General features: G+C 39.2%; 1 protein-coding gene across 10 annotated transcripts in view; it reads right to left on the bottom strand.

The window, feature by feature from the left end:
* The window catches only part of lmo7a (LIM domain 7a), a 32,840-nt gene that overhangs the window by 2,825 nt on the left and 15,198 nt on the right, over positions 1-14,817 (bottom strand). For 3 of the 10 annotated variants that reach the window (XM_060876446.1, XM_060876445.1, XM_060876447.1), the window contains exons 4-22: positions 14,330-14,570; positions 10,432-10,461; positions 9,731-9,842; positions 9,109-9,251; positions 8,288-8,918; positions 7,670-7,882; positions 7,277-7,391; positions 6,403-6,564; positions 5,051-5,226; positions 4,894-4,957; positions 4,530-4,580; positions 3,135-3,160; positions 2,920-3,027; positions 2,616-2,708; positions 1,503-1,933; positions 1,109-1,150; positions 902-957; positions 567-725; positions 75-276 (exon numbers count right to left, since the gene is read on the bottom strand). In XM_060876446.1, coding sequence (XP_060732429.1) covers positions 75-276; positions 567-725; positions 902-957; positions 1,109-1,150; positions 1,503-1,933; positions 2,616-2,708; positions 2,920-3,027; positions 3,135-3,160; positions 4,530-4,580; positions 4,894-4,957; positions 5,051-5,226; positions 6,403-6,564; positions 7,277-7,391; positions 7,670-7,882; positions 8,288-8,918; positions 9,109-9,251; positions 9,731-9,842; positions 10,432-10,461; positions 14,330-14,532 — 3,017 coding nt within the window. In that variant the 5' untranslated portion in view covers positions 14,533-14,570. Of the gene's footprint in view, positions 1-74; positions 277-566; positions 726-901; positions 958-1,108; positions 1,151-1,502; positions 1,934-2,615; positions 2,709-2,919; positions 3,028-3,134; positions 3,161-4,529; positions 4,581-4,893; positions 4,958-5,050; positions 5,227-6,402; positions 6,565-7,276; positions 7,392-7,669; positions 7,883-8,287; positions 8,919-9,108; positions 9,252-9,730; positions 9,843-10,431; positions 10,462-11,553; positions 12,295-12,791; positions 12,835-13,126; positions 13,781-14,329; positions 14,571-14,817 lie in introns of those variants that run through there. The other 7 variants (XM_060876439.1, XM_060876442.1, XM_060876440.1 and 4 more) reach the window with 7 other exon arrangements.

The following is a 14,817-nucleotide window of genomic DNA, read 5'->3' on the forward strand; positions in this document are numbered from 1 at the left end:
ATGCTGGCCACTATCAATTTGTTCACACACTCTTTTTAATACTGTCAAGTTAGCTAAATATGGCATACACTAACCTCCTCAAGGGAATGTAGGCTGGCTGTTTGTTCACATTGTTGACACTACTTTGTCTGATCCATTTGTTGTCTGGCAGCAATGAAGTCTTCTTTTTCATGTCCTGAATGATCTGCTGCCTTTCTACTTCAGCCTGAGATACCGGCTCTTTCCTATTCTGGTAGGCCTTATTCAAAGTGCTCTCACCCAGACCACTGCTTACAGCTGGAACAAGAAATGATTTGATCAGGACCTCAGAGATAGTATTATAAATAGAAACACACATGCACCGCATCACCTGATTTCAAGACAGCAGAAGCTGTTGTAATCAGACAGTTGGCTCACATGTATAGCACGTATACTGTACATGGCTTTTATTTCCTGAATCAAGTTCTGGTGGACATTGATTGAATGGTGAAGACAATCAGACTTGATTACAGTGATGATCACAGATTTTTGCTGATCAAGTGATTGAGTGGGCTTTATAATTGACATGGTCACAAGCCATGGCCCACCTCTCTCTGGGTTACTGTATCTCATAGCACTAAGGAGGTTTCTCCTCTCTAGTTCCAGCTCAGATGCAGCTTGCTGTCTCAGGATATGAGGATCTTTCTTCCTTCTTAACTCTTCCTCCAGAAGCCAACCTGCCAGACCCCTGTGCTTGCTATACACACCTGCATACAGCCGCACACACACTGACACGGCTCTGACAATATTAGCTGTAAGTTCTGTGAGTTAGCTTCATTATACCAGAACTTGTGTAAGCCTTAGTTCATTGTTACTGTCAGGCAGCAGGATCTGAAACAACATCACATTCGACACACTCTATATATTAATTGAACATACTGACCTTTAATATCATTTTTTTCTATGTCATCCAGCTCTGGAGTAGATTTGGACTTGGCCCTGCAAAATTGTTAACCAAAAATAACCCAAAATTTATACAGGATATATTTAGTTAATAAAAATAAAAAACTTTTTTTTATAATTAGGTAGTTATTTTTTGTTAAAAGCACATCACATGCAGTTTGTCACACAAATAAATGATGAAATTTACCTGTGTGAGTAGGATAGCTCAGGGAAAGTATACTCCACATCACTGTGATCAAACAGCAAAAGCAGCACAGAGAAGCAGGGGTTTATAGCATTTAAACACAGATGGACACAAATGATAAAGACTGTGGCCTGGTTTGTGGTTTAGTTGTTAATGCATGACAACACACAACAGTGAGTATCTGTCATTCACAGCAAAAGCATGCAGTAATGGTATGGACAAATAGTTTTTTATTATATACATGAAACATGTGTAAGTATGAAACATGGTGCCACTAAAATGCAGCTTCAGCAAACATGCAGGGCCACAATTACTCCAAACTGTTTAATTAAGTTGTAATTTTCAGCTAAAGTTTAAATGCATGCTCAGGAATCTAAGTGAGATTACTGCTACTTACTTTGCCTGAAGTCTCTGCTGGGCTTCTTGGCGCCTCCTCTCCTCCTCTTCTTCTCTTTTCCTCTGCAGTCTTAGTGCCTCTTGCTCTCTTCTTTTCTTTTCCTCCTCCCTTTGTTTAAGCTCCTCTTCTTCCTTCTGTCTCTTTTCTTCCAGACGTTTCTGTTCTTCCCTCTTTTTCTGCTCTTCTCTTCTTTTCCTCTCCTCCTCAAGTTGCTCCTCTTGCTCTCTTCTTTTCCTCTCCTCCTCAACACGCTCCTGTTGCTCCCTTCTTTTCCTCTCCTCCACAAGGCGCTCCTGTTGCTCCCTTCTTTTCCTCTCCTCCTCAAGGCGCACCTGTTCCTCCCTTCTCTTCCTCTCCTCCTCTCTCCTCCTCTTCTCCTCTTCCTCTTTGAGTCTTGAGGCCTCGCGTTCCATCTCAAGGCTCCTCAGATCCTGTTTAATGGCATCACAAAATATTTCATTATTATTTTTTTTTCCATAAAGGTTTTTTCTTATTTTTGCATTTTTAAATGCAAGCAAATATTGTACATCAAGGTTTTTTAATTATCATATATTAATGCTGTTATTATATTTTTCTGTCATATGTAACAGAGTCAAGGCACATGGTTATGACTTGTGTACAGCAATAAAGTATTCTATATAATAATGTTTTGGAAATGTTTTGAACTTTATTGAAGTTTAACTATTTCTCTCAACATAAAAATGTCCTTCTCTTAGATACTCTTCTGATGATATGGAGAAACATTTTAGGCAAACAAATGACTGGAAATTACATTATCAATGGTACTTGTTAAACATGCTAACTGATGCTTGCTTTAAATCAATGATGGATTCACTATTATTTTATCATACTCAAATCGACTACATGTTGTTGTTGGTGTCCTTTGGCTCGTACCACAGCGGACCAACTGGTTCCCATATATTTGGTCTGGCACAGGTCTTACGCTAGATGCTTTTACTGCTGCAAGCCTCCCATTTTATCAGGCCTTGGCATTAAGAGTTAACCCCAGTGGCTGGGTTGGTTCCGACAGGGATTCTTAGCCACGCTACATTTGAAATAATGCATCTCTAATTTTTACTGAAGTAAAATGATTCTTAATAAAACACTTGATACCTCTTGATATTGTTTTGTGCCTTCTGTTACAGCCTCCTGCTGGGCTTTTTCAAACTCCTCCTTTAGCTTTTCTTGATCGCGTTGATACTTTTCCTGCAGGAAAACAAATAGAAATTTATTTTTCATGCTTTCGGATACACACTATTTGTAATCTATCTATCTATCTATCTATCTATCTATCTATCTATCTATCTATCTATCTATCTATCTATCTATCTATCTACTGTATCTATTTCTGTGAGTTTATCTGTACTAAGAAAACAAGACTACAACGTTTCATTTAAAAAATAGTTGGTGATGTCACCTGGAGCTGGCGATCCTGCTCTTTTTGCCACTTTTCCTGTCGCCTGCGCTCTTCCTCTGGGTCCCAGGACCAGCGAGTAGAGGAGGCTGAGTGAGAGGGAACTGGTAGCTAGAAAACACCCAGGCACATTTTTGTCATTTAGCCAGAAAGTACACATGTGGTATAGTAGGCAACTACAAATTGTACAAATATGATGAGCAGACACTTTCACTTACGTCTGTGATCTGATTTTCAGATCCACCTACAAGAAAAATGCAAATTACCTCAGAAGTCAGGAGAGTAATTTTTGAAATGTAACTTTTTAACATGGCAAACATAAAGACATATTACTTGTAACATGGAAATAAACACAGTAAAACATTTTTCTCATATTTTCTGTGTATTATTTCCAATTTACTAGCGATTTAGTCACATGCACAAAGCTGGCAATAAGAACCACTTGAAAAGAGCCCATACTTTCAAATATAAATAGTCAGATGCTACATGCAAGACACCAGACCCATGCTCAGCACAGCATGCAAAAAAGGAAAGAGGAACATTGTGTGCAACCTGAACACCATAACAATACACATCACACAACATCCTACTATAGCATTTGCATCAGTGGCCTTAGGCACTAATTCCTAATAGAGCAAGAGATGAAGACATGTATGCCAAGAGGGGAAAACAGCATGCTAATCAGTATATCTCAAAATTTTTACTAAATAATTTATTCAACAATGAAATATCTTACAGAGAACTGATCAGAGGTGGCCCAGCATATATTATAGCACTGACTCTAAAGCTACGTTCATGCATTCAGTGTGATATACATATCCAATTTTTTTGCTGAAAGTCAGAAGTTGCTGTAATATGAAGTCCTTAGTAGATATTCCTACTAATGGTTACCACAGTAATGACATTTATCAGCGTGTGGCACAACTAGCATTCTACTTGAGAGCAAATCAGCTTTCTTGCAACTAAAATGAAACATTCTAGAGGAAGATTTGGCGTTTGTATATAAAACTTGCATGTTTATGTATGCATCATGTCATACAAGATGAAGGAATGTCATGTGTGGTCTACTCTCTTCACTCCCATGGTTAAATTAAACTTTTCTCAACTGATGAGTTACTAGACATGATTACCCATGCTACATCTAGTCGCCAGTGGTTGCTTTTGCTCTGGTGAAAATGACCTCTGGTTACTTTGTCACTGCAAGTCTCTGTATGGGTGAACGTAGCAATAGAGGGTCTTTGGGTATTGATATGGTTTTGGTATGCAGTCTTATGGACCCTTATACAACTACACAAGAATTGTTCAAACAAACTGCAAAACTTTACACTACAAAAAATAATTTCTCTTTTTATGGTTTCTATTTTTTCATATTTTAGGCCCTGAGGCGACTGTAGACAGCATATCAGTCTGTTGATTTGGAAGTACAATACACATTTAATGCTGATTACCACAGAGAGAAACCACAACACTGACTGTGTTGTCTACAGAGCCTGAAGGAAGAGTACATAGGTTACAAGGGCTTCAGCTGTGAGGAGGAAAAGAAGGACGACAGCATGAAGGCCTAGTAATGCCCAGCACTGGAAATAAATAGTGAACAGGGGCTGCTCTTTTACCTTGTTCAAAAAACTCCGATCTCCTTTTAAGGTTTTTTAAAGAAATGGGTTCTACATGGATAATAGAGAGATTAAACAAAGGAGAGAAATTGAAAAAAGGACAAGGAACAACTCAAATAAATTAAATCCAGATTCATGGATTGACATTTGCTAAACATTGCATTGAAAATAAGTTTGTTAATATTCTTATGAAACAACTGACAGTAAATAAAAAAACTGAAAACTGTAATGCAATATGCACAAAATCCCAACCAAACAACAACAAAACAATAATACTCTACACACCAAGCATAAAACACAACATATAGTGTCTTTTTTGTATAGGCCAGTCAGAACGGGTAATTCTATAAGAAATATGTTTTACCTTCGTTTCTCAGAAGCACAGGTTCCTCATTAATTCCACCATTAATGCCAGTGGATGGCAGACGCTACAGCATAGTAGAAAAGAGATATAAAATCATTCAAATATATTAAAGCAATGAATAACCACATTCTTCATTTTTATTGCTTAAGGTGCTCACATTGACAGGCTGGGAGCTGACATTCAGAGGTTTCACATTGGGATCCATGCCTCGGCGTGAGGTGAAGTCCAGGCTCATGTTGGCATATGGCTCAGGGGAACCTAGAGGATCCGTACTGGTGAGATTGATGACCTTATGTCTTTTAAATGGAAGGGAAGGTAGGTCTTTGCCCCAGTCTGATAGTTGCGCATTGAGAGTCATAGATTTTAAAACAAAGAATTAGCAATTACAATACCAGACACATGACTACACACAAGCGTCTGAGATAACAGTCTTCACTATCAGGTCTATGTTTCTAAAAGTGGGGTTTGACAGACAGACCACCTTCCCCTTCCCCTAGCATGCAAGCGCCACACACCAGTATTACCAACAAGCATATACCTCCCACCCAGTGAGAACATACGTAATAAGTACATACAAACAAATTGTGACATTAGTGTTATAAGATATTATAAGTAAGATGTAGAAGAACCGTATGATACCAAAGTGAGCATGTACTGTAAATGTTTATAAATGCATTAAAAAATGCAATGAATGGGATTCCTAATGGTATATATTTGCTGGTAAATATAAAGACTGGTACCGAATAGCACACCATAGTTGCACATACTGGTGTAATACTGCACTAATCACACAGTATACAAGGATTTAAATACAGTAAACATACACATATGTATACATGTAGCATTAGAAAGATAGATGTTAGGATCGAAAGAAAAAGATTGACAGCACATTAGCTCACAGACACACAGACACACAGACAGACACATGCACCTAGTTAGTCATGGTATGTATAATGTAGAAAACTGAATACTAACTGACTATTTTTCCAAGTTTTTATTTACATTTGGTATATTCCCATATTCTTAAAAGTATTTCTTTTAAAAGTTAATGTTGTAGTATTATTATAAAGTATAATATTAAAGTAGTATGATAGTGTGCTGTTAAGTTAATTATCTGAATGCACACTATGAGGAGAATGCTTCCATTATTTAAACACACTAATTTAAATGTGCCTTTTTTTAAAATGCCATGGTATGTGTTTTTACCGGCCTGGGAAGAAGAACAATCCCACAGTCCTACTTTAAATGACAACTACATTCAAAACCTCAAAAGGAAATGCAGTTTCAACAAAAAGATTTGAGAACACAGCCTGTTCAACTATCTGTAATACCTAGCGGTGACACTGATTAACTCTTACTGTACATAATGTGTTTTGTTTAATAGGACACTAACTCCACTAAGATGTGACCGCTTGCATCTCTCATACCTGCAAGAGTCACTTGAAGGAGTTGTTTCCTCAGATCAAACACTTACAATGCAGAGGAGTATGGTGGCCGGCACAAACTTACTGTTCTTTCCCTGTCTGCGAATGTCCATAAACAGGCTACCATCCTTCAGGGCTTCATCCATGCTCCTTTTCCACTGTTCATAGCTCATGTCTGCCACCTTCTGCCCATTCACTGCCAAAATCTTATCCCCGACCTGCAGGTGGCACAGCTCTGCTGGACTGTCTATAAAAATGCAATTTTCATGACTCACAAATGGCTGAAAATCATTAAATCGCTTCCTCTTTCTTTTATTAAAGCAGAGCCTTATGTGGCCTTCCTAGATATTCACCCACCCACCACCAAGCAGATTCTCTATTTTGGAGATACATGCAACATATATTTGATTCGTATTACAAATCAAATTGCCACAGACAGATCCTGAGCTGTGATTCATGGCTGTGAAAGAAATAGATTCCATTGCCGGTGATTAGATAGGCTGAACGCAATTATAAAAAGTTCCTTAGCTCTAGAAATTCTTTTAGAAATCTTAAATTCTATCAATTTTATTCTTTTTAACAAACTATAGAAATTTAAATGCAAATAGCACGTTTAGTACTTAAACCAAAAGAATTCTAAATGTTACAGAATGTTCTTCACTTGAGCATCGACTATAGCCTTTAGAACATTTTTATAGAATGTTTGCTATAACATTTAATTCAATTCCATATTAGTTAATATATTTGAGCTTTCCTTGTGCTGTCCATGTGCTTAGTAACTAGTAACATCTGCGATGACCTAGAAACGTCTGGTCCACACTGGCTTACAGTATTAATTACTACAGATATACATTGCTTATAACTTTTTGCAAGCTTACAGCTGAGCACAAATAAAGATAGAGCATTAATTAATATAGCACTACTAATAAAACAAATCTCATCCATTTGTCTGGTTATACCTTGTTTTATAGATTTAACAACGGCTCCTGTGGAGTCCCAGTTAGTCTGGAAGCCAAAGTCATTACTGCTGTTGGGTTTTTGGTTCAGGCTGATCCTCATTTCATTGTAGCTTTCCTAGAAAATACACATAAGAAAAAACTATCCATTGGCCAAAAATACCCATACAGCAGAAGAGTCAAAAATGATATCTTAGCAAGTAAATACATCTTGAATAAAGGATAAATTCAAGCAATAATTCTCGTTATTAGACTGCTTTAAAACAAATATGAGTACTAAGCTTATTTCTAGATATGTTTGCTCAAATCAAGCAAAATTGCTTGTTCTTGCATAATTATGCCTTTTGAAAGGCATCACAAATTCTCACACAAAAAAATACTAGGCCCAAAACTCACCTGCTGTGTACTGTTGACAGGAAACACTTTGGGTTGTGGAGCTACACGGCTGACCGGGGTGACAGCTGAGGAGGTCTGTGTAGGGGGAACCACTTGCTCCTCTTCTTGCCCTTCATTCTCATTACTGCTTTGTACGGAACTGGTCTGGGAATTAATTGTAGTATGCCTACTACTCTTTGTCTCACCATTAAAGTACTTCTGAGAGTCACCTACCTGGCAGCAGGTACAGGTTAGTATTAGTGTGGAAAAGTTGCCAATTTAGATAAAAATCACTAAATATTGCAAAACATCAAAGAATATAAACGATTATAGACAGGATATAACCTCTGTATCATTGTTATTATAGTTTTATGTGGCAAAAAATATACATTCACTGAACAGGTCACGTAATCATTTACATGGCAGACTTGTATGTTACTACACTTTAATAAACTTACATAGCATAACTGTATGTTACTACACTTTAATAAACTTCAAACTATCTATATTTATCTCAGTTTCAAACAGAATAAACTACTGTATATAAAATATAAAATTACTGTATATAGATTACAACAGGAATTAGATAAACATCCATCCAAAAACATAATTTTTTTTAAAGTGAATAAAGCCTCTCACCGTATAGGCACGGGGCAGGGATGCAACTTTGGTAGCTGAGGCACCAAATGGTCTGGGAGTGACAACAGAAGTGATGCGTGCACTATCTGATCTCTGGTAGCTCCTCGGAAGTGAAGCAGAAACCTGAGGTGCAATGGGTTGCTTCATTTCTGTTGAAACTGGTTTATACAAGGATGCCTGACTTTGGCCTTGCCTAGGTGCAGGGGTAGGTTTAGCAGAGATGTTGGATTCTGTAATTGGTTTTGAGCTGCTTTTAGCCTCTAGTTTTGGGCTGCTGATGATAGTGCTGGTGCGAGTTGATTGAGTGTTGCTGGTGGGCTCTAGTAGCCTGGGTTTGCTAATGACGCTGATTGGAACCGGATCATCCAGAAGGCTGCTCCCTGAGCTGGACTGGACAGGACCGGATGGCGCATCTGCCTCATCTGTTGGCATGCTGCCAGTCTTAGGTTCATCGTCTAGCAAACTGGGAAGAGAGCGCACTTTAGATCGTCTCAGGGAGTAGGGATTATCCACAGTATTGCTGCGGCTTGGTAAAACCCTGGTCTTGTGTGTGGGTTCTTCAAAGACATCTTGGTCATCAGATGTGGACAAGGAAGCGAAGCGACTCCTGTAGCCTGGCTCTCGGCTTTCCCTGCATAGTGAAAGAGAGAGGAGGACTAATGTAGCCCTTATTAAATGCTCACACACACAAGCAGAATTTAGCTTACTGCAACTATTGAAGTAGGGTTATATACATACTACTTTCATGACTAGGGAAAACACATAAAATACCTAAGAGTCAATTATTATCAAGCATATATCTGTGTGCATGTGCGCTTTACCTCTCCTCTTCCATTTCCTTGAACGTCCTTGATTTCCTGGTGCCGCTCCCTGAAGTAAGTATCTCGATCTGCTCTCTCTCTTCTTTTTTCTTCATGATATCTAAGTTAACACTCTTGCGCCTGTTTTTCCATTTCGTCAGATCCTGAAAACAAGACAATGATGCTCAAAAACTGCAACCTACATTCACGTATTGAGTCAAAGACAAAGATAGAACAGCAAAGGGTGAGAGACAAAGAGGAGTAGAGAGAGGGAACAGGCGGGGGGACGTGGACTAGATCTGGGGCCCGCATGTGACCTAAATTCTGGGTGGAGAAAAAGCCCTATCCAACATAGTCACCTTCACAACACATCTTTATACTCAAAAATAGAATGTGACCTTGTGTGATTAGCACATTTTTTTATATTTTATGGTACCATAAACAGCTCAGAATCTGTGAACCATATAAACCTAAAAGATCCATTAAACCTTAGAAAATGATAGAAATAGAAAACTCGACATATATAGTGAAGTGCAACACAAGGAAAATACAGTCACTCTCACAATATAGTAATGATTATTTCATGAATATATATTAGGACTAACAAAGCACAAGATAAGAAAACTGTACATCTGATACTCACATCCTGCCACCTGTCTTCATTCTCCTTCACCTTGGCACGGACCTTTTGCAGATCTTCGTACTGAACCTGTTGTAATGCCTGCTCAACTTGGATGTCACTCAGTGATTTAGCCCTATCAACACAAATTCATATGAGTAGTGCTTTAGAATTTAAAAGTACACTGACTATGTGATTATTTAGGGGGAATAAAGAATAAAGATCCCATCATTCATGAGCTTATTTAAATTGATACAGAACATACTGAAAAGGGGGCACAGAACCCAAAGTTACCCAGAATAATTCATTCAAAGCTTTTACATACATATGCCTTTTATACACAATAGGGTATATTCATTCGTGTTAGTAAAGCTGTGACCTACATTTAGTGCTCAAAAATGCAATAACAATATGAATATAGTGTGCTAGCTCTGTATATGTGAAATTGAATCATGGATGTTCTGGATATTTCCTGGTTTACAGATGCACTACTCCTCACTACAGTGCATGGCAAATCAGAGGTTGTTAGCTAGTATTGTGGACATTGGGTTGATTCCTCTTTGTTTTGTGGTGAAATGAGTTGGACTGCAGCCAACAGAGACCAAAGTAATGTGAGTAATGTTAGAGGTTAATGCTGGGGCAAGCAGAACCACACAAAAGCAGAAGGACATGACAAAACAACTGGACACACCATGCCACATTCCTGGCCCCAGATATCTACTCACCCATCACTATCTGAGTTCTTTTGCAACAGTCTACGGAACCAAAGAAAACCACACAGAAGACTGGTCAAATTTTGTGTATTTTAAACAAACTGGTTTACAGCAACACAGAGACTCAATCAAATGCAAACTTGGTTATCAGAGAATCACTTTTTCTTCACAAAGCAGAAGAGAAGCAGATATACAGGAGATATCATAGCTTTCTACACTCTGCGGTGCGGCTGCAGATTTGTTTGAACACAAACTACTGGAAATAACTTACTTGAGGGAAAGTTAAAGGTACACTATCTTCATGGGGAATTAAACATTTTGGTGATATAACTTCATAATGGGATAAAGGTGTAAATGTGTCATACCAACTGTGTTGTTTTACTTGGAAATTACAGGCTAGGGTGTATTTCGACTGTACATTTCCATAGAGACTAAAGTGAAATTTCTTGCTTTTACTGCCTCTCATAGCAATGGGGAATTTCTAAGTAGCACAGCCTGCTGGCAGTCTTGTAAATGGTTGCTGTGTCTGGCAGTGTTATTTATAGACATTACTCAGGTTTTCACATTCCTCGACAGCTTTGGTCATTACACTCCCACTTCCACAAGTCTGTGTGAACCTCTGAACCTCTTTTAGGGAAAAACTAGCTGACTGAAATGAAAGATATCCCATTTTCATTAGGTGAATTCATCACAAAAGCTTTTAGAAAAACTTTTATTTCACAAGCAGAGTATGACAAAATGCCAGGCAATCCCAATCCTTAAGAAAAAAATAGCAAAAAACAAAACTGTTATTCAGTCATTTATGAACAATTAAATAACACTCATGCCTTTTTGGAGTTGCTGTGGCACACTCAGCCTCATGCATTCTTAATGTATTGGTATATATCTGAAAACATATTATCAACACACTTTAAGAAATAAAAGGTTTTGGAGAAATTAATAACAGCCAAGTAGATTAATAAATACTGTTTACAATGCTCTCTAGTCTTAACGGGTTACTGATAATAATAATTCTGATTATTCCCACTTACAAAATGCATGTTAGGCTACAAATGGGAACAGTGTAAAAGGGATATCAGACACAATGAAAGCATGCAAGGCCTCAGGTCATTCCTACAGCCTCAGAAGCCTAACCTCTCAACCATCAGCTTCTTCTTATATCTTAGGCGACTGGCCTCTCTGATGGCTTGCCATTTTTGGAGATCTTCCTCGTTGCAGACTGAAGGTACACTCGGGCCTGTTTGAGTTCCAAGTGACCTCTGAGATACCTCAGTGGGATTCTGGACATGTGCAATTCCAAGCTTCCTAACTACCATATCATCTGATTTTTGATGTTCGGTCCCCTTCTGTTTTGGATACATCGGGGAAGCCACCTGTACTGGGGGGGATATTTTGGCCTGCAGTTTCTGTTGCTGTACCCAGAGGTCAGGAATAGGCACAGGGTGATAGATATCAGGTGCTCCTGAAAGGGGGCGCTGTTTACACTGATGCTGTAACCTGCGAGTGGCCACATCGTCTTTCTCAATGTCCGGGTACTTAGATTTGACATCACTATGCTGAGTGACCAATCTGATACATGGCTCAGACCTGTGATGTAAGGAAAGTATACCCCCATATTTCATCTTGGCCAGCTCAGTGTTAGAGTAGAAGGCACATGTGCGGCGGCTAAACATGTCATCATTTTCCAAGTCAGGGAGAATGTCCTCAGATACATTGTATGGGTCATTAGGGTGTTCTCGCCCTAATAGTGGGTGTCTCTTGCACCTAATGAGTCTTGGGCCTGAAGTGGGGTCCGGCCTGGGCCAAAAATCAGGGAGCTGAAATCTTTGGGCTCCAAAGGTGTCTTGAGTGAGCATGAGTGGCTGTGTGGTCGGACTATATGTCGAATGAAAAAGAAAAGAAGAAGGCAGAAGAATTTCAGAGAATAGAGATAAGCTGAAAAAGTACAAGACAGCAAAGCAAAGAGACCGGAGAAAAAGAGGACAGGATCACTTTTTATTTTCTCATTTGCATAATGAGGCTATTTAATTAGCTCTAAAATACAAATTAGTTGTGCAAACCATATGTAAAATACTGCTGGCATGTGTGAGCTCATGCTATATAATACATGAATCCAAGTTGTCAGTGTTAGTTATTTACTAAGATAAACATCACATGATGAACATTGTGTGAAGTCAACAGTGTAGATCAGGAAAGAAAAGCTGAGTAGGTGAATTAGTGTGTATGTTTAAGCTAAATTGAAGACTGGGCTAATGCCCGTGGGAGTGTGACAAGGACCTGGGTGTGACAGGACTGAGCTGTGCTGAAGTTTGTGCATGTGAGGAAGGGGGTTCAGAATGAGAGGGAGAGGACACACAGAGCTGGGGACTGACATCACATTCGGAGTCCTCTGAGGATGAGCCAGACTTCTTCTGGCTAGATGAAAGTCAGGCAGGTCATGAAGAGAAAGCACAGAGAAGGGAGACAGGAAAAAATAGAGAGAGAAAAACCCAAAAGTATTAGCCAGGAAAAAGAATAAAGCAATAAGAATATAATCTTATCCCATGCAAAGACTGAAGTAAAAGCCCATAAATATTTATAGTTGAATAAAACCGAAATGTGTAGCAATTAAAAAGTCTTTAAAAATTAGCAACAATAAAATGTGTCATTTTAAGTTATATCTAAGTATTTAATGTCAGATGTTGTTTTACAGGAGTGCCAGACAGACCTGAAGCCCTGGATCTTTCTGTACCAGGGCCGACGCTGAGAGCCCAGTCTGATTTTCTGCACATGCATGTCTTCCTCTGGTGTCCAAAACTTTGGGAGAAATTTATCATAGTGGGCAGTGGAAATGGACTGGGCTTCTGTTAAGCCCACTTTACGAGCATAAAGGTCATCATGAACAGGATCAGCATAACCAGTTTCATCATCTTCCTCTGAGTCATCGTACATGTAGACGTCAGCAGACGCAGACCTCCTAGCAGCCTTCTGAGGAGGCCTAGGCTCACTGCTGCTCAAGAGAGAGCCAAATGGATGAGTAACCGTATGTGGCCACTTATCAACGCACATTAATCCATCCATAAAAGCCAACATATTAAACAAAAACCAAACTAAATGTAATAAAATGAGGCAGCGACAATTTTCAATCAAAACCAAGACAAAAATGTAAAACACAGCAAAAAAAAAAAAATATTAGCAGTTATTATGTAATACTGAAGCACAACAGTCTCTGCGGAGTGTCTGACCTGAGAAAGGTCAACGTTGGTTGAGGCACACTAGTAACCATGACCTTTGGCCTGGTGGTTTGGGGCATAGTGGTGGATTCGCTTGGGGTCATGGGCAATGCAAAGTTGGTGGGTGTGACGACCCTTGGGGTATGGAACCGGCGACTGGCCAAATCATCAAGTTGCAGGTCAGGGTCTGGACGCTCTGCCTCTGAATCACTGCTCTCATACCCAAATGGCCAGGCAGCTTGTGTAGAACTTTGAGTGCCTAGTTCATTGGTGGAATACGGGCCTGTTCCTATCCTGTCACCATATGGCCATCATCCAGAATTTGGCACATACATACAATACACGCATACAGGAAGAGTCACACGCATATGTACAACACAATGTGGCATGAAAAGGTAAATCTAGAGAAGGAAAAGGCATTCTGAAATTTCCACATTTCATTACCAAACACATAGCCTCACCAATAATATAGGATAATCCTATATGTAAGTAACACCTTTCAGTCATCTTTGCTGCCAAAGAAAGTGAAGCTTCATTCTTTCTCCAAACTGAAACACGTTAGTGCTTAAATTCCCTGCAAGATTTACAGCCTAATTTTAGTTAAGAAGTCTTGTCTATTGTAATGAAACATGCCTGAAACCTGAGTCACCCTAAAATAAAGAATCACCCTGAAGTGTGTTAAAGAAGAAGGACATTACCTAGAGAATGATCCATCCTCCTCTGTAAACATGGGACTGGCCCAGCTGCGTCTGTTTTCCTCATTGTCAGTACTGTCAGTGCGCTTCCTGCGTAGTGGTGCTGGGACGTAGCCCGACTGCTTGTCTTTGCTTGGCAGGAACTGGTTGAACTGAGCGGTGGTCTTTGGGGTGACCACCAATGAGCGGCGATAGTTTTCTGACATTATGAATACTAGCTCTTGTTCAAAGTAACTAAGACAGCCTAGTAGGGAACAGAAAAATATATGGGTAGAAAATGTCTCCAATAAACATTTATAGAAAAACAACAGCAACAATATAAGGAAGTTGATTTATAAGCTGGTGTGGTGTAGCGGGGAATGTCTCACTGGGGTGAACATAGCAAGTCTGGATAACTGCCTAATTAACCTCCTAAGGAGAAAATCCATTTCTGATGGACAGAGTGTAATAGGACGACATTTTGAATAACTACCAAGACCAGCAGGTGTCTG

Source organism: Tachysurus vachellii, chromosome 8 (genome assembly GCF_030014155.1).
Source record: "Tachysurus vachellii isolate PV-2020 chromosome 8, HZAU_Pvac_v1, whole genome shotgun sequence".
Classification (NCBI taxonomy): domain Eukaryota; kingdom Metazoa; phylum Chordata; class Actinopteri; order Siluriformes; family Bagridae; genus Tachysurus; species Tachysurus vachellii.